Source organism: Carcharodon carcharias, chromosome 9, assembly GCF_017639515.1.
Source record: "Carcharodon carcharias isolate sCarCar2 chromosome 9, sCarCar2.pri, whole genome shotgun sequence".
NCBI lineage: Eukaryota > Metazoa > Chordata > Chondrichthyes > Lamniformes > Lamnidae > Carcharodon > Carcharodon carcharias.
In genome coordinates, this window is record NC_054475.1 from 48,915,131 (window position 1) to 48,941,477 (window position 26,347).

At 39.5% G+C, this 26,347-nt stretch overlaps 1 protein-coding gene across 10 annotated transcripts in view; it reads left to right on the top strand.

Moving 5' to 3' along the window:
• Positions 1 to 750: 750 nt before the first annotated feature.
• The window catches only part of LOC121282636 (homeodomain-interacting protein kinase 1-like), a 119,689-nt gene continuing 94,092 nt past the window's right edge, over positions 751 to 26,347 (top strand). For 3 of the 10 annotated variants that reach the window (XM_041196440.1, XM_041196447.1, XM_041196448.1), the window contains exons 1-4: positions 752 to 1,051; positions 5,703 to 5,790; positions 11,275 to 11,623; positions 16,616 to 17,705. In XM_041196440.1, coding sequence (XP_041052374.1) covers positions 16,618 to 17,705 — 1,088 coding nt within the window. In that variant the 5' untranslated portion in view covers positions 752 to 1,051; positions 5,703 to 5,790; positions 11,275 to 11,623; positions 16,616 to 16,617. Of the gene's footprint in view, positions 1,052 to 1,894; positions 2,013 to 5,702; positions 5,791 to 11,274; positions 11,624 to 11,863; positions 11,891 to 16,615; positions 17,706 to 26,347 lie in introns of all 10 variants that reach the window. The other 7 variants (XM_041196445.1, XM_041196444.1, XM_041196442.1 and 4 more) reach the window with 7 other exon arrangements.

Genomic DNA, 26,347 nt, shown 5'->3' on the forward strand with positions numbered 1-26,347 from the left:
TTTTTAAAAAATTGTATCAATTGAGTCAAAACTCCCAGCTGCCAAGTGACTCATTACACTGACACTTGTTAACACCATCACAGCCTCTGTCATTATGCGTTAGGAAGGTGAGCCAGTGAAAAAAAACTCCAGGTCCCAGACGGCATAACAACCAGCGACGCACATATGAGTGCAGCCTCCCCTCCTCTGATGTCATGACGTCCGCGCTCGAACCCGCTCACGCAAGGGAGACGGGCGTTCACCTGGTCCAATCCGAGTGGCGCATTGGGCGGAGCATGAGGCAGGGGAGAAGGCGGGACTTCCGGCACAACATTCCAAATCGATGCGGTAGGTAATCGGTGGACAGTTGGTGGGAGCCAGAGGCTGGAGGAGGAGGAGGGGAGTAGGAAAAGAGAGCAGGGGAGAGAGATGGGGGGGGGGGGGGGTGGGGAAAGCATATCTGTTGGCGTCACCAGTTAAGTTAGTTTTATATTTTAATTAGTTTTACTTTTAAAAATAAATAATTTTTTTAGCCGGGGCAGGAAGTTTTTTTTTTCTTTTCGGCAATGTTTTTATAAGGGAAGAGTCGGCGGTGTCGCCGCTACTGCCGTCTTAAATCGTTTCCAGGCGCTTCCGCAGCGGGTGTGTGACGACCTCGAGAGCGTACGCGTCGGCCTCGGTCACGCGCACGCACGGGTCGCGCGCCGGGGGCGCTGAAACAAAACAATTGGAGGAAAAAAAAGGCCAGCGGAGAGAGAATCGGAGCTCCGGGGGGAGGGGGGGTGGGGGGAAAGCGAAAGAGAGGAGCCGGGAGAGGACCGAGGCCATGAGGCCTGCCTCACATACCCTGCCGCCCCGCTACCTCGGCTATTGTTGACACCTTACCTAGCCCGGGCCTCCCCTCTCCCTTCAGCCCACCATCATCAGCTCCCCTTCAAGAGGGGGAAGAGGAGCAAGAAGCAGCAGGAGGAAGAGGAGAAGGAAGAAGAAGCAGCGACATGCTGGGGTCGGCTCGGGACTATCCAGGCCTTCTCATACCCTCACTGCACTGAGCCCCGGGCTCTGCTACCAGGTAAGCCTCCGTCTGCCAATTGCAACTGCACCCCATCCGCCGGGTTGGGGGGGGCAGTTGTTAAAGAGACATTTAAAATATCCTCCCCACCCACCCCCAAGAGCAGACCACGTCTTTACTTATGGGATAGGCAACATTGCTCGAATTGCAACATTTACTGGCGCTGATTTTAAACTCTCTCCCCCGCCCGGCTCTCCAATCAATTTATTAGAATTGTTGTGATCAGATGGGAAAGTGATCTGTTTTCATTGTTTTGACTTGTCATTTATAACAAAGTCATTTCAGTGAATAGAGGAAGTATTTCCCTTCACAACCACCACCTTTCCCTCTTTTGAAGTGAGAAAATAGGTGGCTAGTTTAGCAACATTTTAGTGCCCGCTGCTGCTAAGACGTGTTCATTCTGTAAAACTGTAAATGTACATGCCTTTGTTCGAGGATTGGTTTAGTCCTTACTCCTGTTGACCATTTAGTGTTGCTTTGCATCTCTGAATTATTGAATTTTTCACACTGGCCTGATATAGATTACTAGAGTCAGTGTAAAGTATTGATTCTGTGAACAATGGAGCAGCTAATCTCAAATTTGAGAACCCTTCAGTCTTGTTTCAGTCTTTATATACCCAGGCCAGTAAGTTTGTTTGCCAGAATCATTCAAACCAGAACATGTGTTGATACCTTTTTAGCATTTGTGCAGATAGTGTTGACTATGCTTCTGATAATGGTGTCATTGGTCCCATGTGTTTTTGGCATTGTATGATAAATGCTTTTATGTTCTTGCAGAAAAGTCGGAGTAACTAGCTATCTGTTCATCCAGTTGTTTAAATATTAATGTGTTGAGAATTTCAGCTCTTTATTTTCCAGATTCATTATGACAATTTGGCTCTTGAAAATTTAAACAAGACTTCATATCTTGGATTCAAAATCTAAGCACTGAACTTCACACCAGTTTGGGGAAAAGTTGTCGGTATGATAATGCTGTCCTAACTTTCTTCGGTGCATTTTGGAAATGGTATTTACTGAATACTGTTAGTGATATTGTCAACACGCACTAGTGATTGCGGGCCAAATGTAACACCATTGAATATATAGAGTATGTGACTGAACTCTGATATTATATATGTTTATTATGGTGTAGCATTTGCATCACCAACTGATTTATTTGCCAGGTTGTATGTGCTGGTTTATGCCATTCATCCCAAACAGATTGTGGAACAGAAAATGTAGCAGGTGGGGATATACCTTGTCAGTTATTAAATTGCTACCCTTGGAATTGGGTAGCGAGAGATAAATACTCAACCGGAAATGCACTATTTTCAGGCGCAACATGGAGTTAAAATGTTTTTCCACATATAATTTGATATCTGAGGCAAGGGCCCAATTTAATCTTGTTCTTTGTTCACTTGAAGAAATAGCCATGAATAAGTTTAAAAACAATATACTTGTAGGGGTTTTCTGTTCACTGAACTCTCTCATTGTGGTTGTTGATATGTTAAAAGATATTTATTGTTGGAGTCTACCTGTCTTTGTGTCCAAGGTTTGCAATTTGTGAATGAAGTTTCTACTGTGATAGCAGGAGTGTGTTGTTATCTGAAAACATTTTTTTTTGTGTAAATGTTGGCAATAATGTGCATTTTACAAGAAATTTATAGTTGTACCTATCTGAAAAAACATCTTTCAAACTTGTGTTTTCTGTAGGCTCTTGCTGCAGTGGGTGTACAGTTTACACAGCATATGGGTATGTTTGGTGTAGTTGAGAGACTCTAAAAGTGGAGTCTATTGAATTCATGTGATGTTGAGTTCAGACATGAAGGTATGTTATTAAGAACAAGTTCTGATATTTTATGGACATAAGGTAAAGCAAATTGTGAACAAATGGACTAGGGAGATGGTACTAAACCTGTTGAAGGTTTGTAGCTATTGGGTTCTGTTGTAATGGGGTTCCTAATATAGGCTTATGTTTGATAACAGTGGACCCCTCAGTTGCATAGATGTAAAGCTGTTGCTTGGAAAACCCTTTTGAGGGATTACAAGATGTAAAAGTGAGTTTCGTACCATGTCTAGCATATTAATTTTCATTAATTAAACCATCTACATCACTATCCCCCATTCTGGGCCTGCTGGGGTCTCCCAAACAAATTCCATTTACACATTTGCACCCCAATATCAGAATAATTACACATACGAGATTTGTGCGTGCTGTTCAAGAGTCATGTTTGTGATTTTGCATGTGGCTGCAGAACTTAATTAAAGCCAAAAGAAGTTGTATACTGGATAACAATGTAAAGACTTTGGCCATTCAGTATGGCTGTTGATAATTTATATAACAGGCCTGTCTCTAGGAGTGTAGTATAAACTGTTTTGATTTGAGTAAGTTTACAATTATACATAATTCAAGTTTGCAGTTTTGGAAGTTTCTTAACAGAATTACAAATACAAAATCAACTCTAGCACTAGCTAGGTAGCTTAGTGATCTTTGCTTGAATGGAGGAGGAGATGCTATTATTGACTTTAGCACATCTGGATTAAAGAGAGACAGGCTTTCCACTTCCAGACTCTGTATAGGGATAGAAAAATATATGACTGTGTAGCTAGGGCAAGGTTCAGTTTAATTGTGATGCCCCTTGCAGTTGAATGGTCTGTAAATAGGCTGTTATGATTTACAGTTGAATAAGCACTAAGGCAGGATACCAAAGAGAGAGGAAGAAATAGGCAAAGGAATAAGTATGGAGGGAAAGTACACACGAGTGTCTGTGTGTATAGCCTTAAAGAGGGAGGGGTTACACTTAACTAATTAACTCATACAGTCTCTGGTACGAGCTGCTGTACAATCATGCAAAATGAAAGCTAATACCTAGAAATGCACTTAATAAGGTGAGCAAATTGACCCATCTCCTTCTGATGCTCACTTTCTGTTTCTAAAATGTACTGTTTTTTTTCAATGCACTTATGCAGTAAGAGCTGTGTTGCCAGTGGAGGTTTGTGATTACACTGTTTTGATTGCTCTGATATGCTGCTAACTGTCATCTGGCGAGGTTGGTTATTATCAGTTGAGAAGAGCTGATGCAGGAGCTTGATATTACCATGAGTAAAAATTGAAAGGTGACTTTCTGTACTGCCATTGCTTATCACAGGGATAAGTGTAAAACGTAGGCTTTGTGGAAAGGCAGTAAGCTAGTGCCAGCAGTGTCCAGTGTAATTTGGGTAATAAAGACAGCATTAAAGCCACAGTGAGACTCCCTCTTGGTTTTGTGCCTGTTCTCATGAAAGTTGTGTTGCCTTCAGTGAGGACAGTTTATTTTTTTTTTCACTTTAAATCTGTGTGTCTAGTTTAAATTTGGAGAGTTGAAAATAAAATGGGATTTAACACTGGTTGGGTTAGCAACTTGGATGGTGGAATGTGAAAATTTAACCAGACTTTTGGCTTGCCCTAGTAGCAGCAGCTTTTGATCCCTGACGTTTTTCAACTCAGGACAGGATCCCTCAGGATTTCGAAGCCATATTTAACCTTAAACTGCTTATTATTTCAACTGCATTTGGCATCTTACCCATGAACAAAGTACTTGTAGATTGAAACAGAATTCCACCTGCAGATTCAACCCTTGAAAAAACTATCCAGCTGAATCTAAAAGAGAGAAATAATTCATTTACGTGTTGGGCAAGTTAAAAATACAGTTCACTGAGCCAGTAGGGTGCAATTACCACAATGTTTTAGGGTAGACCAAGGAATTTTCTATTAATCCAAGCCCCATTTTTCTGTTGCAAAATAAATCAGTCAAAACATGTAAATTTGAACATTACTACTGCAATTCTTTGGTAGATTATTTTTACCAGATCTTTTACCCTTTGATTGTTTAGATTTAGCTATATTAAGCTAAAACCTAATCAGTGTCAGTTGTACAATAAGGTCAAAACATCCTGGGAGTGAAGAATTCAGGATAAGCTAGTGTTAAACTGGTGGTTCCTTATAAAAAATATTATTCATGGCATATAATCTGAGTTTCAATGGTCAGTTAAATTCTTCTAACAAAATATGCTAAAGGTTTTAGGATTGTAGGTTCTTAAAATATTCAATGGAAAAAAAATCATTACGTTTGATTTTTTTTATCCATGAGGTACAGGTGTCAATAGCAAGGCCAGCTTATTATTGCTTATTATTAATTGCCCTTGAGGATGTGGTGATGAGTTGCCTTCTTGAATTGCTGCAGTGTGGTGAAGGTACACCGTAGTTCTTTTCAAAAAGGAGCTCCTGGATTTTGACCCAGTGATGATGAGGAATAGCAAAATATTTGCAAATCGGGATAGTGCGTGACCTGAAGGGGAATATGTAAAGTGGTGGTGTTCCCATGCTCCTGCTCTGCAGGTTTGGGAGAAGCTGTTGAAGAAACCTTAACAAGTGGCTGGAGTGCCCTTTGTAGATAGTACATGCTGCATGTTTAAGCAGTGGATGGGGTGTAAATCTGGGCTGCTTTGTTCTGGATGATGACGAGCTTCTTGAGTTCAGATTTATGTTGTTGTGAGAGATTCATGCCCATCTAGCTGTTGGAAGGGGCTGCCCCTAAACTTTTGCCTGCATTTGTATGGTTAATCAAAAACAAAATGTATAAGCAAAACTTGTATTTATGTAGTGTCTCTAATGTGATAAAATGTCCTTTAGGTGCTTCACAGGAGCATTGTAATGCAAAATTTGACACTGAGGCACAGAAGGCAATATTTGGGAAGATGGACAAAGCTTGGTCAAAGAGGTATGTTTTAAGGAGTCTCCCAAACCTGTCTGTTTCTTTCCTCCTTTAAGGAGGGAATTCCAGATCTTGAGGCCTAGGCAGGCGAAAGCGGAGCCACCAATTTATTGGATAGTGAATACTTTTATTGTGAACGTAAGAGTAACTGCAAAACTGACTAGTTATGTAAACTACCATCTCAAATAGAACAAACAAGGTCAACAACCTTGTGTACAGTGATTACACTGTGTAAGATTTTTTAAATTCTAAAATGTATTGTGTAACCTGCTTACATTCTTGGGCCTTTTTATATTGAGGTTTTGCATAGCAATTGATAGCTGAATACAGTCCATTTATACCTATATATGACCAGTGTTCTTTTTTGTACGGTTGGTGTTCAGAATGGTTAGGAGCAGGTAGGGTTGGAGTTAGGATTAAATGCTGATAATGAGAATGCATGCACAGCCTTTTTTATAAAAAGCACATTGCTAGCTTAGGCTTGCTATCTTATGCAACATTAATTTTATACTCTCTTACGAGCTAGTACCATGAGCTTTTCAAGATCGTGTGCATTGAATTATTTTGGACATATGTGGATTCAGTAGGAGCATGAGAGTTGCAAACTGTAATTTTTGAGGTTTGGTTGACAAATTATGTGCAAGATTCAATTATAGCCTGCAAATAGCTCTTTTCTGTCTTTACATTTTTGTCACTACAGGTTGTTTTAGGAATTTTTTTTTGCCCATGTGTTGTACCTAAAAACTATGGTCATGTTTCTTATATTCAATTATATTTCTTGGGTTAGCTTAAAAAATGCTCCTCTCCTTACTGATAATTGTATTGGCAGAAGTTGAAGTGTTATGCTGTAGTATCCAGGGTATCATTTTAGTCTTTAGGGTTCCAAAAGTACATTGCAGTACAAAGCAGCATAATGAGTCTGAAAAATCTCCCAATAGACAAACAATCATAATTAATAACTGCCCTTAACCTTGCTGCACAAATATTCCAAAGCAAACTACATAGTAATAAAGTCTGAGTCACTTCATCTTCACCCATCTTGTTTAAAGTAGTATTTTTGCATAAGCAGTGCTGCTAACCTAGTTGTTGAGGAACTGGGTGGGAGTTGTCATTGGTAACCTGGTTAATGTTCCAAGTTTTTGCTGAGTTTGTGCAATATTTTTTACCTTAATGCCACCCTTTTTAAAAAGCTTTGTTAAAATTTACTTGGAGTGCAGTGGAAGCAGCAGATGACCCATGGCTGGTCATATTTATTTGTCAACTGACCAGATTTCTGCTATTAAATGGGGACTGAAATCTCCCTGCCTGTCTGCACTTTTAAGTTCTAGTGTCACTGTAATTTATGTATTGCCAGCAAGGGGACTTCCATTAACATTACTGATTGAAGAACCTATGCTAAATTGCTCTAATGGCCTTCACATTACTAATTCAGCTCCTTCACACTGTGGATCTCTTCCAAATCCTGTTCCATATCTACAGTACTATTCATGGTAATGCTAAAATTTCCATTGATGAATGAGGAATGCCAGTTTTTCAGTTGAAGGCATTGATTACCTCAAAGGTGGACTGAGGTAAAGCTTTTGCCCCTGTTTGTTAGTCTGTTTATAAACGAACAATGTAACTCAAAAACTAGTCGATACATTTCAGTGAAACATGGTAGACACAGGGTATGGCCCGAGGAAGAACTGATTAGTTTTTGGTGAAGAACTGGATCCTAGAATTTTTTTAAAGAATCTATTATTGGGAGATAGGGTGTATTGACTTTTTTTTAGAATGTTGTTGATAGTTTTGGAATGTTGTGGATTGTCTCAGCTGCTGTGGTGGAATTTGTCACAACTATCAAAATGTGAGCAGAGTATTCAGAGCAGGTTGAATGTGGACTGGCTGCAGCCTCCTCAGTGGGATGGAAGCTCTTAATAAAAGTGTTCTTCTTTTTCAGCTTTGTGCCTATGGAGCATCAACCAGGCAGAGAAAAGCTCAAGGAAGAGCCTTGTAATTGTAAAAATGTTGAGTTAACACAGCATGGCAGATGTATGCACTCTACTGGATGCACTTTTCACTTGTTGTGTACTGTTTTTAAGGGTTAAATTGAAATTCACACTCTATTCAGAACCTATTAAAAAGATAGAGGATCTGAAAAACGTTTTTAGTACATGGAGCTCGGATAACTGGCAAAGAAATGTAATTGTGTTATTGTGAATATAATAAACAGAAGATAAATATTTAAAGTACCCAAACCTTGTTTATAAAAGATATCAAACTTTATAAATATTTGCAATGTTGAGGAGTAGACCTTTTGTGAATTGTCAGGGTTTTTGTAATCATGGTTTTATGGTTGCTGATCGGTAGGGTTTGGAAGATTGCTGGGAAATTCCACTGTAACTTGTTAGTGCAAGTTACTGCCTGATATCATCTTCAGCAATAGAAAACAAAGTAACACATTAACTTGCAAATCACATGGGTGTGTTTATTCCTTTAACTCCCAAACTTCTTATTTCCTTTCTCTTATCTGATCTGTGTTCTGTTAAAGTTCTTCCATAATATATATACTAGCTAGCATGCTGAGGACGTGGCTAAAATTCAGCAGTTGAGGCACCTTTTGTCTTATAATGACTGGTATAAGGGGAGCAATCTAAGGTCAGTGAATAGCCAGCTATGTCCCGTTATTATTACTGCTGAAGTGTTCTTTCCACCATATACAAGGGCCATTTTTACTGTATATTGCTGCACTCAACTGTAAAGACAACATTTAGAAGACCTATATTATTAAGGATAGAAGCTGACGTAATTACTAAAGGTTCAGGAAAGTTGATTAGCCACCAGAATAAAGTTCGTTGGACCACAAAAATTGATACTGGCCTTTGCACTGTTTATGGCTTTTCTGTTATACATTAAAAACTGAAGCTTCAAGTCATGTTTTGGCACAAAGGATAGATCATATACCCTTAAGTTTTTTTTATTCCATTTATAAAACTTGAAACTTAATATTCAGCACATTCGTAAAGTTTAGTTGCTGTCTCAATTTTCTCCACTTGTTCACTATGTACTAGGTTTTGTTGCACTGAATCATCCTTTTCCTTTCAGCTGTAGATGATTTAGTAACATCATTGAGTTGTCCACGTTCAAGATTCCTAAATGTTCATTTACTGCAAAGTTGCAAAAGCAGTTTTGATGCTGTGGTGCATATGCAGTTAATGCAGACTTAGCCTGCTTGGTTGGGAACTTCTCAAATGTTCCAGTCATAGGCACCAGGTGAAAGTGCTGTCCCTATAGCCAGCACCATAGTATTTAGAGGTCATGAATAAACAAGTAAATTGGCTGTATTTAATTCCCAAACTTGTGACTATTTTAGCCTTTTTGATTATAAAGGTTGTAAGCAGTTTTAATCAATACAGTCCTTAAGGGTGCAGTGCTCCACAACACTATGGGGAAAGGCTAGTGGGCAAAGTAGACCAGCAACAGTGTGATTGCTCATTACAGTGCTTAAATATTGTCTTCGGTCCCCACCACAAACTGCTTCCTCACCACCAGTGAGGTTGAACCATACTGTTCACGACCTTGATGTCATATTTGACTCCGAGATGAGCTTTCAAACACACATTCCATTGATCACCTAAGACTGCCTGTTTCCACCTCCAATATATTGCCTGCCTCTGTACCTGCCTCAGCTCTTCTGCTGAAACCCTCATGCATGCTTTTGTTATCTCCCTACCTGATTATTTTAATGCACTCATGGCTGGCTACCCACATTCTACCCTTTAAACTTGAGTCATCCAAATCTCTGCTGCCAAAGTCCTAACTTGCAACAAATGCTGTTCACCCGTCACCCTGATACTCACTGACCTACATGTTAAACAATGTCTCGTTTTAAAAATCCCCATCCTTGTTTTCAAATCCCTTGATGGTCTGTTGATTATCTCTGTAATCTCTTTCAGCCCTCCAACCTCTCAAGATACCTGTGCTCTTTTTACAGCCTCCCTGAGTTTCTCGATTTTAATTGTTCCACCATTGGTGGCTGTATTTTCAACTGTGTACGTTCTAAGGTCTGGAACCCCTTCCCTAAACCTCTCTGCCGCTCTAACTTTCTTTCCTGCTTTACAATACTTAATACCTACTTCTTTGACTAAGCTTTTTGTCAACTATCCTGATGTGGCTCTGAATTATGTTTTGATTTATAGTGTCTCTGTGAAGCAACTTGGCCTGTTTTGTTGTGTTAGAAGTTGCTTTTTTTTCAGTCTGATTATATCTGAAAATGGTGAAAAAGTTGGATATGTAAAGCCTTTTTGGCCTGTTGAAGCTCATCTCCTTGACACTCCAGCTTGCTGAGCTGAGTGTTAAATTGCATTTTGAATACCCCTAATATCCTTGACTCTTCTATTCTGCCTGATAGTTTGATCCAAATGCTAATCACGTTTATAAATAAATCAATCTAATACGATGGAATTGTCAGTTTAGATGATTTGGAATGGCATTCAACTTTTGAGTCAGAGTAATGGGTTCAAGCTGTATATGAGCAAATAATCTAGATGGACTCCAGGCATTGATTGAACACTAAATTAATAAGGTACTGTCCTTTTAGAGGAGATATTAAACTGAAACCCTGTTTGTCAATTTGCTGGTTCAGGTGGATGCTAGAAATTTCATGGCACTGTTCAAAGAAGAGTAGGAGTTCTCTGGTATTCTGGTCAAAGTTTCTTCTTTAACCGATAGCATAGAAAATTTCCTTGAATTTGTAAGGCTTTTTGCCTCTCACCTCTCTGAGCGCTGCCAATGTAATGTCCTTTTTTTTTGAAGCAAGGTGGCTGCATTCTTGCATGACATTTCAGATTAATAATGGCCGATACATTATAAAGCCTCTGTATAACCTGTGATTATAGTATATTCCCATTGGTTATAATTGAAAATTGAGTTTAGACTGTTACTGCTGAAGTGTGACCATTGAACTGTTAACAAATCAGCACCCTTTTCCTTTTAATTTGGAACAGAAATTAAAATTCAGAGTATTTTGGGAGTTGATGGGGAATGGGGTGAAGTGAGCTTCTACATTGCACCTTAAGTATGTTTTTGTGCAGGGTTGTAGCTATATTGTACCAGAATAACAACTTCTCCCCCAGTGTCTAGCAAGGAGTGAAGGATGTGCAACTTCCCATTGTGGGTGGGTGAAATGCCTACTAGCTGGCCAACTCTCTCTCTCTCTCTCTCTCTCTCTCTCTCTCGGAGGAATGAGTCACAGGGAAATGAAAGTAAACAAAATATGACATAAAGTCTATTACAAAATTGCCCAGAAGAGTGACATAGGCTTATATGCCATGTTGTAAATGAGAAATGTGTGGAATTTGCTTGAAAAACTGTTAAGGATGAATGGATGTTGTTCAGTACGGAATAGTACTGTACAAAGCACAAGTGAGTTAACAAGAATGAATCACCATTTTCTTATGTAATGCAGAATTTATAGATGTTTAATAAAAGTTTTCTTTAATGTTTACCCAGGTTTCTATTGGAAAGTAGGGCAGACTGACCTCGGTAACTTCAAGAGGTGAAGTGTGCGGAAGCTGAAGTAACCTTTTGTATAGTTCTGGAACCAAAATTCATAAGGAAAGAACCCACTACTGTTTGGAGGAGTTATAATTCTTTTATAAGAAGCTGCCTTGAAGGTGGAGTTGCTTGGATTGGAAATAGTACTTACTGTGGGGAAAGGATTTGTGCTGTGGATCTGTTCTGGGACAAAACTGGCTGGTGTGGAAGGCTTTGAGGACTGGAGAAAGTCTGGCTACTTCAGGAACTTTGTCACGACAAGAGCTGCTGGTGGGTTTGGTGGCGTGACTGCTGCTTATACAAGGTGGGTGGTGCCTTCCCTTATGCAAATAGTTTTTTTTCTTCGTGCATTTCTGTGGAACCAGTATTAAGTTGGACTGTGGGCTGGTAGTCAAAAAGATCTGTGGGAATGGGTAAGGAATCTACAGTAACTATACAGTGAATATTGTAAGATGGTAATAAAGGAAGAGCAGCATATAACAATACTGTTAGGCTTTCTTGGAACTACTGACCGCAATGTTTTTACTGTTTTTTTTAAATAAAGGTTGATTCGATAGTAACAACTCAGAGGGTAAGCGCATTCTTTTTCAGTTGAGAATTATAGAACATGTAATGCATAATGTATTATTGTGTAGCTTTGTGTAATTTTGTGTGCCCTTTACGCAATGGGTATTGATGTGCCTTGCAATAAGACACTAGTTAGCAGACATTCCGATCAGTTGAAATTCACACAGGTTTTCTTTGTCTTTTTTAAGTGCGACACTTGAAGCCTGATGTATTTTTTGTGACTTTCTGGGTCAGTTAGCCGTTTGTTTTTGCATGCTTTGGGCCAGGCTGACTCTTTAAGTGTAACATGTACATTCAACACCTGAGAAATTATGAATGTGTGTAAAAGCTCTAAGAACAGAACATGCTGAAAATACACACCTGGTTAATGAGCACCTGGAAAGTTAATGCTGGGTTGTCCAAACTGTGATCCTTACTCCTGGCAGCACAGGAACTCTCTTTCTTGTTTTTTCCTGTTTCAATTTTGAGGGCTTGGACATTCAGCAAAAAGCTGTTAGCTCTGTTATTAGATAAATATTAAATGAAACATAAACATGAGTCAGTATTTGAAGCTGGCGATGTATGTAAATTAATGGACACATTAACTTGAACGTTATAATTTCAACTTTGAATGGCCCATAAAGCTGTGGTATGCGCCTAGCTGGTTTACAAAGAAAAAAGCTTGGCTACTCCAAGCTTTTGGGGAAACTTTTAAATTAAAACTGTCAGAAGTTCTGTAAAGAGTTGAAATAGGCCAGTTGGACCTACTGCTAATTTTACTAACCATGGCAACTCTCTTGTACTAGTTTTGTGCCTTTCAGAATATAAATTAATACCTGGGTAACCAACCTTCTTGTAACAGTGATGGTGGTTTGTTGATGAAATAGTAATGGGGCGGGGTGGGGGGGGAGAAGCTACAGCTTCCTCGCGACCTGGCGCAAACATTGTAGTGCCTCCCCCTCTTTCCTTACCCCCCCCCCCCCCCCCCCCCCCCCCCCCCCCAACGCAAATCACGACACTTCCAGTGGTTGGTGCATGCGCACAAAAAAGACTAGACTGGCTGACAGATGCAAACACAAAGGCTAGCCAAAGCAGGTGAATTTCTGGACAAAATGGGTCCTAGGAAGTCATGATGTGGGACAAAATTACAAGACAGTCCCAGAAAATCTGGGAAGGTTGGTCACCCTGTTAGATACCCTGACTCACAATCAAATGTCTGTGTCTCAAACTTTTACTTTGGATTTTTGGAAGTAGTGTTCTTCTGCACTATTGTCCTTTTTTGAGGTTTTTGTGGATTGGCTTTTAATTGGCTTAGCTCACATTAAAAGATTGTGTCCCGTTGTTCTGCATTCTCAGTACGAGTGCCCTTTTTCATTTCGACTCTGCCCAAACTATCTCCTATGCATGTTGCACAGTTACCAAATTCTTTCAGCTTCAGCTTTGGTTCGTGTATGAAACCCCAGCTAATGAAAATCCATAAACATGTATCTCCTTTTATCTGTCACCTCAGTTACTGTCAAAGAAAATCTCATTAGTTAGAATGATTTACTGACCTATTCCAAAACTCTCCCTAATCAGTTTGCTCATTTTGTCCCTGATGACGGATTATAGAAACTTTCAAAGTGTTGCAAAGTAATTTATTCCAGTGATTTTAAACTCACTTGTAGTTACTTTTATGAGTAAAAGATATGTGGTAACTGTTTTCAAATCTTTGGTACTATCCCTGAATTTTTTTGAATGTAATGGGGTTCATTTTTCTGTCCCACCAACTTCTCCTCCCCATGCCTGGCAATAGACAGGGACAGCACTCCTGAAATGCACTGTACCATTTCAGACCCAGGGGCAGTGGTATCCCTTGTCCTAGGTTACTCACATAACCAGAGGGCACCCCAGTGCAGGCCCACCCCTAGCAGGGTCTCGCTTTGCAAAAAAAGGAGGAAGTTGTAATGCAGCTACAACCTGGTGATGGCATTTTGAAAAACACTAGCATCTCCAGCCTTACAACTGGAAGTCTAGATAAGGGAGCAGAAGAACAAGAATGCTCCTTCTCAGTGAATTTGTATGTCACTGCTGGGCTTGTGCCTACTTCACATGCAGGTGGTCTGCTCTGCCTCACCTCCCTTAGGAAAACTGGAAACCCTGGATCAGTCTAAAAGGGGCACAGACTTGATATGTAAGTCTTTTGCCTAAGCCTATTTTTAATTGACCCATCTCCTCCTTTTATTTTATTCTTTAAATAAAAAGAAACTTAGCCCTGATCACGCTTGCAAGCTTCTTTAATTACCTGCTCCCTTATCTTTTTGATATTGCTTTCTGTAATCCTCCCAGTATTCATTCCTGTCATAATTCTTCAATCTTTTATAAGCTTCTCTTGTTTAATACAGATCTAACAACTTTTTTTAGAATACGGTTGTATTATTCTGAAATTTTCCTTCTGCCTTTCAGAAGTATGGACTTAATTTGTAATCCACAAATTGTTTTCCCTGAATAGATTTTAGTTGATAAATTAACTAAATTTTTCCTACCCAATTTTAGTTGTTACTTTGTCATTCCTTCAGGATCAACGTTGCGCAGACTTTAAGTGCCACAGTTTAGAAACTAAAACTTTAAAATGATCCTTTCTGTCCCATTAAATCTGATAAATGAATTCACTTGTATATGGTCACCGTTCCCTAAATGGTCATTTGCTACTAGATTGTTAACTATTTTAGATTTGTGATTAAAAATAGTCAGGTTGAAGACACACTGCTTTTAGGAAACTATCCTGAACAAATAAGTAAGTTTTGGTGCTTGTGTTGTTAATTCTACCCAATGTATATAAAGGTTAAAATCTCCTATTAATTTTATTTTTTCAGGCCTGCCTAATGTGCATGCATCCCTCTTCTAAAGCATCTCAGTCAGGGATCCTTAAAATATTCCAATCGAAACTGTCTTTTCCATTCCAGAAGTTAACTAGCCCACTGAGTATTTCTAGCATTGCCAACTTTATTCTTTATCTTTAATATTGGATGTTTAAATATTGATTAAATGCAAATTTGATTTTTGAAAAGGTATTGATACAGCCTTTGTTATATTTAAGTCACTGTGCATTCACACTTTGAGTTAACATACATTACTGTGAATGAGATAAATCAGATGTGAAGACCAGAACTGATTTGGAAATGAAGCGAAATGGAACTCTGACTCCCTCCTCCAGGGAGTCTTGGTCAGTTTTGTTGTGGTGTCATGTTATTAGACTGCGTTTACACTACAGCATCTTGGTGAAAGCAAAATTGTTTTGTTCTGGTGCTGAGGATGTATTGTAAATGCACTGTTGATGGAAATGGTGCTCAATGTATAGTGGTTCAGTAAATGTTCACTGTGGGTTAGATTGTTGCATTTTTTGTATATCATTCAGTTACTGTAGGCAACCTCTTCAAGAGGTACTAGAATGAGGGAATGACAAGTGTTTGCTCTGAAATGGGGAAGATGTTGACCAAATGAATTTCATTTTTTTTAAGGCAGCAATACATTTCTATTGATGTAAGAAACTTTTCCCTTTTTATTACATGGATATATGGCTCCATAGGATTTTGCAGCCTTCCATTAGTTCACCCATTCTTTACAAGTGGATCTAGATTAATGGGAGAGGGGAGACAGCATTGCATCCAGACACCACCCTGACATTTGCATACATGCCCTTTCGAGAAGGAGCCATTGAGAATTTCAACCCCTGATTGAGGATGGTAACGACCATTGTATCCTCTCCACAACTTATGATCAGCAAGCTCAGTGCTGCTCAGATCCTGCTTATTCTACTCTACACAGTGCATCTAGCATTGAATATCAAAAGTTTAGATTGTCTTTCACCTGTTCTTCCTTTTGCACAATTTTTTCACTGCTAGGATGCTGCTCCAGCTGAGTTATGATTCCACAAGTGCTGACAGGGCAATGACACCACAACCATGTAACCATCCTTAATCTGAGAGTTTAAATAATGATTGTCAGCAAAGTGCATGATGGTGGAGGCAGCACACTGTTTTTAATTCTACCCTTAGGTTTAGTGCACTGAGATCAATTGTAGCACCCCATCTGCTACCTTAACTTAGCTGAGAACTCTATACAGAGTAGAGGTCAAACATCAGACCTTTTGGTCTTTATGACTTAATGCTATATCATATGATGCATCTACCACATTACTTTTAGAAAAGAGATAGCTAATGTAGTAGTTGCAATTGAGTTTTTTTAAAAATGGTAACCAGTTAAAAATACATAGGTGGCACTCTGATTTGCAAGTAACTTGTACGAAAATGTGAAACCTTTTATATGGGCATCTTTTTCTGTCTAATGAATATGACTTCACTGCTGCATGTTTCGTTGAGAAAGTTTCTTTTGGTTCTTTGATTTACAAACTTCTGGAATCAAAAGACATTTGCTGAGTTACTGTTTAGCACTGAGTATATTTAAATCTTTTCACTTCCTTACCAATTTTTGCTAGAAAAAATGAATTGTGTTCTTTCAAAGGCAATACGGGAAAAACTTCCATTCTATACCTCTTCTGAATAAACACACCCAAAGTAACTGTTTTGTCTGGACCATGGGTTGCTTGTAACTAGAAAGAAAATTTGTTTTGAGAATTTTTAATTTTGAGGTATATTCATTAAGGTCTTTGACTAGAAGTGTTGTGATATCTACAATTCTGTGCATAAGCAGAGTTCAAGTCTAACCAGAGAGGCTTTATAAACGGATTGGTTGTCTTTTTTTCTGTCAGGTATGGCCTCACAACTGCAAGTGTTTTCACCAATGTCAGTAAAGTCCAGTGCCTTTTGCAGCGTGAAGAAATTGAAAGTGGAACCCATCAACTGGGATGCAACGGGACAAGGCTGCACCACAAAACATTGCAATCAGAGCAGGAATCCTTCAGTGACTCAAGGACAGACAAATCCACCCCATCAGGCATCAAATAGCATAGTGGTTTATGAGCAGAATTTACACCTCACCACCACCTCTGGGTTGATTCCAGTTACGAGTGCCGACAGTGGGGCCTGTACGACATCCTTGTCTGTGGGGTCATCCAACGGAGTGCAGAGTTTGACACGCAGAAGCACAGTCACGCTGTTGGATACCTATCAAAAATGTGGACTGAAGAGAAAGAGTGAGGAGATTGAAAGCAGTGGCAGTGTGCAAATAATTGAGGAACACCCACCTCCGATGCTTCAGAACAACACCGGTAGGACTGCGGTGGGTACAACTGCCACCACGTCAACTGTAACTTCAAAGAATGGCAGTTCCACCAATGAAGGGGATTATCAGCTGGTACAACATGAAATACTTTGTTCAGTGATCAGTAGTTACGAGGTATTGGAGTTTCTTGGCCGTGGCACATTTGGGCAGGTGGTGAAATGCTGGAAAAGGGGCACCAATGAAATTGTGGCTATCAAGATCTTGAAAAATCATCCCTCTTATGCACGTCAGGGGCAGATTGAAGTGAGCATTTTAAATCGGTTGAGCACCGAGAATGCTGATGATTACAACTTTGTCCGGTCCTATGAGTGCTTTCAACATAAGAATCATACCTGTCTGGTGTTTGAGATGCTGGAACAGAACCTGTATGACTTTCTCAAACAGAACAAGTTCAGCCCTTTGCCCTTGAAGTATATACGACCCATCCTGCAGCAGGTGGCCACGGCCTTAATGAAACTAAAGAGTCTTGGCCTAATTCATGCAGATTTGAAACCAGAGAATATTATGCTGGTGGATCCAACCCGTCAACCCTATAGGGTGAAGGTCATAGATTTTGGTTCAGCCAGTCATGTTTTAAAAGCAGTTTGTTCCACATATTTGCAGTCTCGGTATTACAGGTCAGTAAATTGTTTCTAATTCTTCTCATTGGTTTAGAGCATTGATTGTGGCAATAATTCAACCAAATTGATTTAAAATACATCTGTATTTGGGGAAGGATTTTAATTTGGAGTAGGTTATGGTGAGCAGGACTTGCATCGAACCCCTTGTTCCCCACCCCGAATGCCATGATTTTAAAACCTAGGCTATATTAACTCTGGTCTTGTTTACATCCCATTGGATAAATTCATTTCCTCCATTGGCAAAGTTTACTCTAAAAGAAAGACAGTTGGAGATGAGATTGACTATTACATCACCAATTCTCCAATCTGTATGCCTTTTGACAGTAGAATTCATGTTTTCCCTCTTTCCACTGGGGTGATTTCAGAGTGAGGAATGTTGAGATCAGACCTATGACCTCATCAGTGGAACAACTAAGTAGAAATGAAAGCAATTGTTGGGCATGGAAAAGCTTGTTGACTAAATAAGTACAGCCTCCACCACTTAAAACATCCAGATTTACACATTGAAAGCCAAAAGGTGTTGACTATTTTCAATACCCATTTCAAAATTGTCAGTTATGGTTTTTAAGTGCTCTGTTTTGGGTTTAAACAAGGTGTTTACTCGCTAGTTTGCTTGATTAACTAGATAATAATCAGCTCATTAGACTGGCATAGCACTAACCACTTTAGTTTAAAATGAAACTGGTGTTTAACCAAAAAATACCAGGTTTAGATTTAATAATTGATTTTATTTTGCAAAAGTACATGATCAATTGCAACCTTTTTTGTAGTAGTATGTTTCAGCCACCCAGGAGTGCAGTCAGTGCCAATTTGATTTGGATAAGGTTTATCTAAAGTTTTTCTGCTCTGCTACCTCTTCACAATACCTTACTTGTTTTGAATATAACTTTGGTCATTTTATGTAGTTGAGATGCAGAGTCTGACTTAATTCTGTTGAGGTTAAATTCTCTGCATCAGGAGAGGGAAAATAACCCCCAGCACATTTTCTCTTCTAAAATGTTTACACGTTATACTTTTTTGGGGTTCGAATTCTACAAATTAGTTTATTTTTGACTAGGCTCTTCAGTGTGTACAAGCACAAATTTAAAAACAGTAAAAAAAAAAAACAGTATTTGCATATATTATATTTATTTTTATGTGGAGTAGGTTGCATGTTTGTAAAGGATTAAGCTGTTCAGTGGACACATTTTATCAGTATTGTAGAGCAATTGCAGTTACTCGTTGTGCGATTTCTATTTCAAAAATGTACTAAGTTGCAGCAAGTCCAAGATAATAGCCTGAAGTGTACAATGTGTTCACTGGTTCATGGTACAAATCAGGCTGGGCATGGGGAGGGCTGCTGAAGTGAAAGAAAGTACCTGGCATCTCAAATTGTATTTTTCCATGTTCGCTCAATTGATACCCTTTCCTTCCCTGCATAATTAAGTAGAATGTATGTATGTATGCTGCTTAACATTTAGGGCATTTCTTTTTCATTTTTGCTGTCCATCATGTTTGCCTGGGGAAGCATTTGTTTCTTGATTGCTTTCTGCCAAGCGTTTGCACTGATCATTTTATCCAGCAATGTAAGGTTAAACTTCGAACTGTGTTGTGCAGTTAAATCTTTTGTAAGCAAATGTACCCTTGTACTCGGGCCAGTATAGAGAAGTTGCTGCTTAGTTTTATTTTGAAACTTGATAAAAATGCCTTAACTTGAAGCATTTGTTGCTGATTCCTGTATACCAGACTTCAAAATAAGATATACATTGGGCGTCAGTTGTGATAAGGATTGACTAATATGATTTGATTAAAATGTAGCAAGAGCAGCTCAACTAGTCCCAGCCCCCTTCCTTTTTCCCTAGCCCTGCAATTTTTTTCTCTTCAGATAATCCTCCAATCCCTTTTGAAAGCCACAGTTTGAATCTGCCTCCACCACGTTCTCATACAGTGCATTCCAGATCCTAACCAGTCGCTGCATTTTTAAAAAAAAAAGTTTTTCCTCAGGTCGTCTTTGGTTCTTTTGCCAGTCACCTTAATCAATGTCCTTCAGTTCTTGACTTTTTTGCTAGTGGGAACAATTCCTCCCTAACCACTCTGTTCAGCCCCTTCACAATGTGAACGTCTTTATCAAATCTCCTTTATCCAAATCTCTAAAGAGAACCGCCCAGTTTTGCTAATCTATTCTCGTAACTGAGATGTCTTATCCCTGGAACCATTCTCCTAAATCTTTCCTGCACCCTCTCCACTGCCATTATATGCTTCCTAAAGCACGGTGTCCAGAATTGGATATGGTACTCCAGTTGAGGCTGAACCAGTGCATTATAAAGGTTCACCATAACTTCCCTTGCTTTTGCACATCATGCTTCTGTTTATAAAGCCCAGGATCCCATATGCCTTATTAACCACTTTCTCAATCTGCCCTGCCACCTTCAACAATTTGTGCACATATATCCCTAGATCTAGTTGCCCCTGCACTCCCCTTCAGAATTGTATCCTTTATTTTATAACGCCTTTCCATGTTCCTCCTACCAAAATATGTCACTTCTCATTTCTTAGCATTAAATTTCATCTGCTAAGTGCTTGCCCATCCTGGCAACTTGTCTATATCTTAAAGTTTACCACTGTCCACCTCACAGTTAGCAACAAGTTTTGTGTCTACAAATTTTAAAATTGTGCCACATACACCCAAGTCTAGATCATTAATATTTTTTGTTGTAACAATGCAAATTACAGGCTGTTATAAGTTTTCAAATTATGAAAGGCTGACACAGAATAGATAGAAGTGTGCCTATTTATTTGTTGTTTCCAGTAGTTGAGTGGTCAAGAACAAGGAATAGTGGAATCAAAATTAAATGTATTAGATATCAGAGAAAACTTCTTTGCTTAGAGTTGTAAAGTTGGAGAATTCATTTCCAAGGTTACTGCTTCAGACAGAAACTACATCACCATTAAAGATTAGATTGAACATGCGGATGATGGAAAAAGAATTAATAGATGTGAAAACTGGATGGGTAAATGTGATTAGAACTTGTGGAGGGTAAACATTGACATGAACTCGATGTGCTGAATCCTCTATCATCTTGTATTTGTGAAGATTTTGTCAACCTTATGGAAGAGTTGGTAAATGGCCTCTAATACTTTTGTTTTTTTAAAAAAAATACTTAAGGCCAGGATTTGATCCATGATCTGTGCCAACTTACCTAAGCTGAGGGAGTTTTTATAGTCATGATATCCTAATTTTTCCAGAGGTTTTCTTAATAATTGCAATCTAGTGACAGTCACCACCACGCTTTCCCCCGCCCTGCCCCCGCCGAATCTCAGCTTCAGGAAAAATCAGCGCTTAAATGTTTAGCAAGGATAAGATTAAACTTCTACATTGTGCTCCTCACAGGTGAACAGTGGACACGAACTTGCAGTCCAGATTCCTGCATAGAGAATGATTTACTTTAGTGAGAGACACAGAATTGTGCTTGTGAATCAGTAGTCATGTGAATCAACAACTACCGGAGACTGTCTTGTGGAGTTTCCAGTTAATGTGTAAATTCCAAACCTGTTAAATTTTGTTCTTCCAATGTGGTCCTAAATACCTCTAGGTAAAGAAGAGAGGGTGTTGCTACTTTTACATCGCAAGAGTTATTTAAGGCAGTCTACCTTCTGGTGGGCTGCCCTTTTCTGACTGTAGCCATCTAAATACTTATAGGATTGTTAGCCTATACAAATCCTATTAACACTGAGGATGATCCTCACTACGTTCACAAAGTCACAATTGCAACTTTGCACAAGCTGCATTGTTTGAAATTTTAATAGCAAAACTATCTTCACAATTTTGGAGTAACTATAAGTGCAGTGTTCCTGCCAGATCTGCCTTGCAGGATCCATTGGCAGCAGTGGGAACTACAGTAACTGAGTCATTGCAATACTGAGGACCAAGAGTAGACTTATTTCTGCATACTTGCATTTGGCTAGACCCCTGCCTATGTGTGAAAAATAGAATTATTTACATTTATAGTGTTTCCTATCCTGTCAAACTATCTCAAGTGCCAAACACAATGAATTATATTTTTGAAGGTGATTATTGTTAAGTAGGCAAATGTGCCAGAGTTTTCTCATCAGCTGAATGTCAGCCTGGCCCTGGTGGTGCCTCTATCAGAAAATTTATGTCCAAGCCTTATTACTAGATGTAAGCATGAAATCTTGACTGAGAGTCCAGTATGATACTAGTGCTGAATTATTGAAGGCAATACCCTTCCGTTGGAAATAATAAACTAAGGCCATATCTGCTTGCTGTTGCTGAGGTTGTTATTAAAGATGTCATCATGTCACTGTTCTAAAATAAGCCAGCAGTATCATTTGCATTAGATTTATTTTCCATATCAAACAGCACCATTAAATAAAAACTAATAAATTGAACTGCTTTTTGTGGAATTTTATGTGCAAAATGGTGGTTTTGTTGCTACCTAAGCAGTCTTACATTTTAGAAGTAATTGTCTTTTGAAATAATTTGGTTGGTTTTTGAAGAGATGTGATAAAACTACAGTAACTTGAACTTCTCTCTTAAATGCACAATTAATTTGTAATTTTTCTAATTAACACAATTATTCAAATGTAACTAAAAATGTATGGGACTAAAGTTCAATAGCTCTGTTATAGATGGGTGACATTGTAATGAAGCACAGACTTTGTTTCTTGCTCTTACTGGGAATTTTTGCTGTTGGCTTTTGATTGTATGTACACTATTTGTATTGAGACATTCTAACCTATAGCTAGGTATTACAATGCATATGAGTGGCCTACTTGTAACCCAAGGCAATCAGTTACAGATGTGTTCAATTTTCAGGGTTTTTTTGAGCATATGACCAATATAGCGATGACTGGAAATGAAGCTTGTACTTCTGAGTCATGCAGGAAAATGTGTGTTTGCAACATTTGTATGTTGCAGTGTTAGCTTGAGCAAGTATGTTTTGAGGTCACGGTTTTGAGTGGTCTTGTACTTTCCATTACATTGGATTATATGCAGCCAGCTAGTTCTTGTAAAATTAAAACCTTGAAAATGTAATTTTTGAAAATAAGTAGAGTTGCACATTTAGGAACAGATCCACTTAAATAAAACTCAAGGGAACTATAAGCTTATGTTGATTGGTTGATTTTTTTTTTTTCCCAGCCTCATTGCTTTTTAGTGGTCCTTTTTGAGGGAAAAACACATTCAGAAGCGCTACACTTTTCTAACAAGTTTTATAGGTGGGTGTGGGGGGGTGGGGGGTAGTATTCTGTGCTTTGGGAGTAAATGACTTTAATAGTTTGCAGAAAGTCCTAATTAAAGTCAGAGTTTTTGTATGCGGTTTGCAAAATGCAGATATTCCCTTAACTTATCTTGTGATTCCTATCTCGCTGAAAAAATGTTGCACAAAATGATGTTCTAATCTGAACAACTCCCAAATAGCTAAGGCACATAATTTTAATTTTGTAAGAGATATGGGGAGAAAAATTATAGACCAGCAAAAAAAGAGCTATTATCAGTAACTGATTCAAATATTGACATTGCATTAGGTACAATACGACTCAACTATTGGCTTAAGACGCCTAAGTTAGCAGCTGCTCAGCTTGGAGGTGTGCCTATAATTTCTAGAATTTATGATTGACACAAATATTAGCCATTCACAGAGCATGCAAGGAATTGACATTTGCAAGCCTTGTCCCTTTTTATACTGAAAAATTACCAAACATATACCCCAGGCAAACTTATTTTGAGTAACAGTAATTTTATTTGTATAAAACACTAGATCAAGGTTAAGCATGAAATCAACTTTTCTAAAGTAATTTTGACGATAAAACATATGTAATATGTATTAGTAGATTTGTTGCAAATATAGAAATAGCCAAGCATAAATACATTTGATGTGAAAGCTGACAGTGGATAATCTTGAACAGGGTTCTTTTTTGTAATCTAAATTGTTACAATTTTTATGAATAGTGATTTTGGAAGAAGTGTAACATTAAGCAAGCCAGGGGATCAACCCTGGTTCAATGAAGAGTGCAGGAGGGCATGCCAGGAGCAGCACCAGGAATATCTAAAAAATGAGGAGTCAACCTGCTGAAGCTATAACAAAAGGCTACCTGTGAGCCAAACAGGATAAGCAGCAAGTCATAGACAGATAAAAGCAAAAAATTGCGCGTTCTGGAAATCTAAAACAAAAATAAAAATACCTGAAAAAACTCAGCAGGTCTGGCAGCATCTGCGGAGAGGAACATAGTTAACGTTTCGAGTCCGTATGACTCTTCAAGAGAAGAGTTCTATTGAAGAGTCATACAGACTCGAAACATTAACTGAAATCATAGAGCTAAGCGGTCCCACAACTAATGGATCAGATTTAAGCTCTGCAGTCCTGCCACATCCAGTCATGAATGGTGGTGGACAATTACTGGAGGAGGCAGCTCCACAAATAGTCCTCTGTGATGGATCACCCCAGCACATCAGTGCAAAAGATGAGGCTGAAGCATTTGCTACAATCTTCAGCCAGAAGTGCTGAGTGGATGATCCATCTCGGCCTCCTCCGCAGGTCCCCAGCATCACAGATGCCAACCTTCAGCCAATTTAATTCACTCCGCATGATATCAAGAAACGGCTGAAGGCACTGGACACTGCAAAGACTATGGACCCTGACAATATTCTGGCAACAGTGCTGAAGACTTGTGCTCCAGAACTTGTCGTGCCCCTAGCCAAGCTGTTCCAGTACAGCTACAACACTGGCATCTACCTGGCTAGGTGGAAAATTGCCAGGTATGTTCTATGCACAAAAAACCAGGACAAATACAACCCGGCCAATTACTGCCCCATCAGTCTACTCTTGGTCATCGGTAAAGTAATGGAAGGAGTCATTAGCAGTGCTATCAAGTGGCACTTGCTTAGCAATAACCTGCTCACTGATGCCCTGTTTGGGTTCTGCCAGGGCCACTCAGCTCCTGACTTCATTACAGCCTTGGTTCAAACATGGACAAAAGAGCTGAACTTCAGAGATGAGGGGAGAGTTACTGCCCTTGACATCATGGCCACATTTAACCGAGCCCTAGCCAAACTGGAGTCAATGGGAGTTAGGGCAAAAGCTCTCCACTGGTTGGAGACATACCAAGCATAAAGGAAACTGGTTGCGGTTGTTGAAGATCAGTCATCTCCACTCCAGGACATCCACTGCAGGAGTTCCTCAGGGCAGTGTCCTTAGGCCCAACTATCTTCAGCTGCTTTATCAATGACCTTCCTTCCATCAGAAGTGAGGATGTTCGCTAATGATTGCACAGTATTCAACACCATTTGCTACTCCTCAGAGACTGAAGCAGTCCATGTCCAAATGCAGCAAGATCTGGATAACATCCAGACTTGGGCTGACAAGTGGCAAGTGACATTCATGGCACAAGTGCCAGGCAATGATCATCTCCAACAAGAGGGAATATAACTATCACCCCATGATGTTCAATGGCATTACCATCACTAAATCCCCCCTAATCAACATCCTGGGGGCTACCATTGACCAGAAACTGAACTGGACTAGCCATATAAATATTGTGGCTACAAGAGCAGGTCAGATGCTAGGAATTGTGTGATGAGTAACTCACCAGCTGACTCCCCAAAGCCTGTCCATCATCTACAAGGCACAAGCCAGGACTGTGATGGAATACTCCCCACTTGCCAGGATGAGTGCAGCTCACACAACACCCAAGAAGCTTGACACCACCTAGGACAAAGCAGCCCACTTGATTGCACCACATCCACAAACATTTACCCCTTCCACCACCGTAGCACAGTAGCAGCAGCGTGTACCACCTACAAGATGCACTGCTGGGATTCACCAAGGCTCCTTAGACAGCACCTTCCAAACCTGTGACCACAACCATTTAGAAGGACATGGGAACACCACCACCTGGAAGTTCCCCTCCAAGTCACTCACTATCCTGACTTGGAAATACATCGCCGTTCCTTCACTGTTGCTGGGTCAAGATCCAGGAACTCCCTTCCTAACAGCACTGTGGGGACTGCAGCGGTTCAAAAAGGCAGCTCAGCACCACCTTCTCAAGGGCATCTAGGGGTGGGCAGTAAATGCTGACCCAGCCAGTGAAGTCCACAACCTGTGAATGAATTTTTAAAAAGTTTGAAAAGTTGGTTCTCAGTGCAAGTCCTAAATTTGAATGTTTTTACTTTTTTAACATTTACAGTAACTTGCACGATGCCTTTCTCATTAAAATGCTGCAAGGTACTTAAGGGACATAGATAAAGATGGATGTTGCAACAAAGAGGAGACAATAGGGAAAACCAAAAGGTTGATCAAAAAGATGGTTTTAGGGATGGGCTTAAAAAAGGAGAGAGAAATGAAAAGGTGGAGGAAATGAGAGCATCCTCATATACCAAAGTAAAGATCCCGGAGGTGGAAAATGGTGGGTGGTTCAGGTGTGGGGGTGTAGAGCTGGAGGAAATACAGAAGTAAGGAGAAGTGAAGCTATTAAGGGAATTAAATGCTGGAGTGAAAATTTTAAAGAAGGTATTGGAGGATTTGGAGCTAGTGTAGGTCAACTAGTACAGGAGTGATGGGACTAGGTTGCAGAAGGAAGCCTTTTGGATAAGTTGATGTTTATGCATTCCCAATCATAATTGCTCCACCACTAGTGGCCAT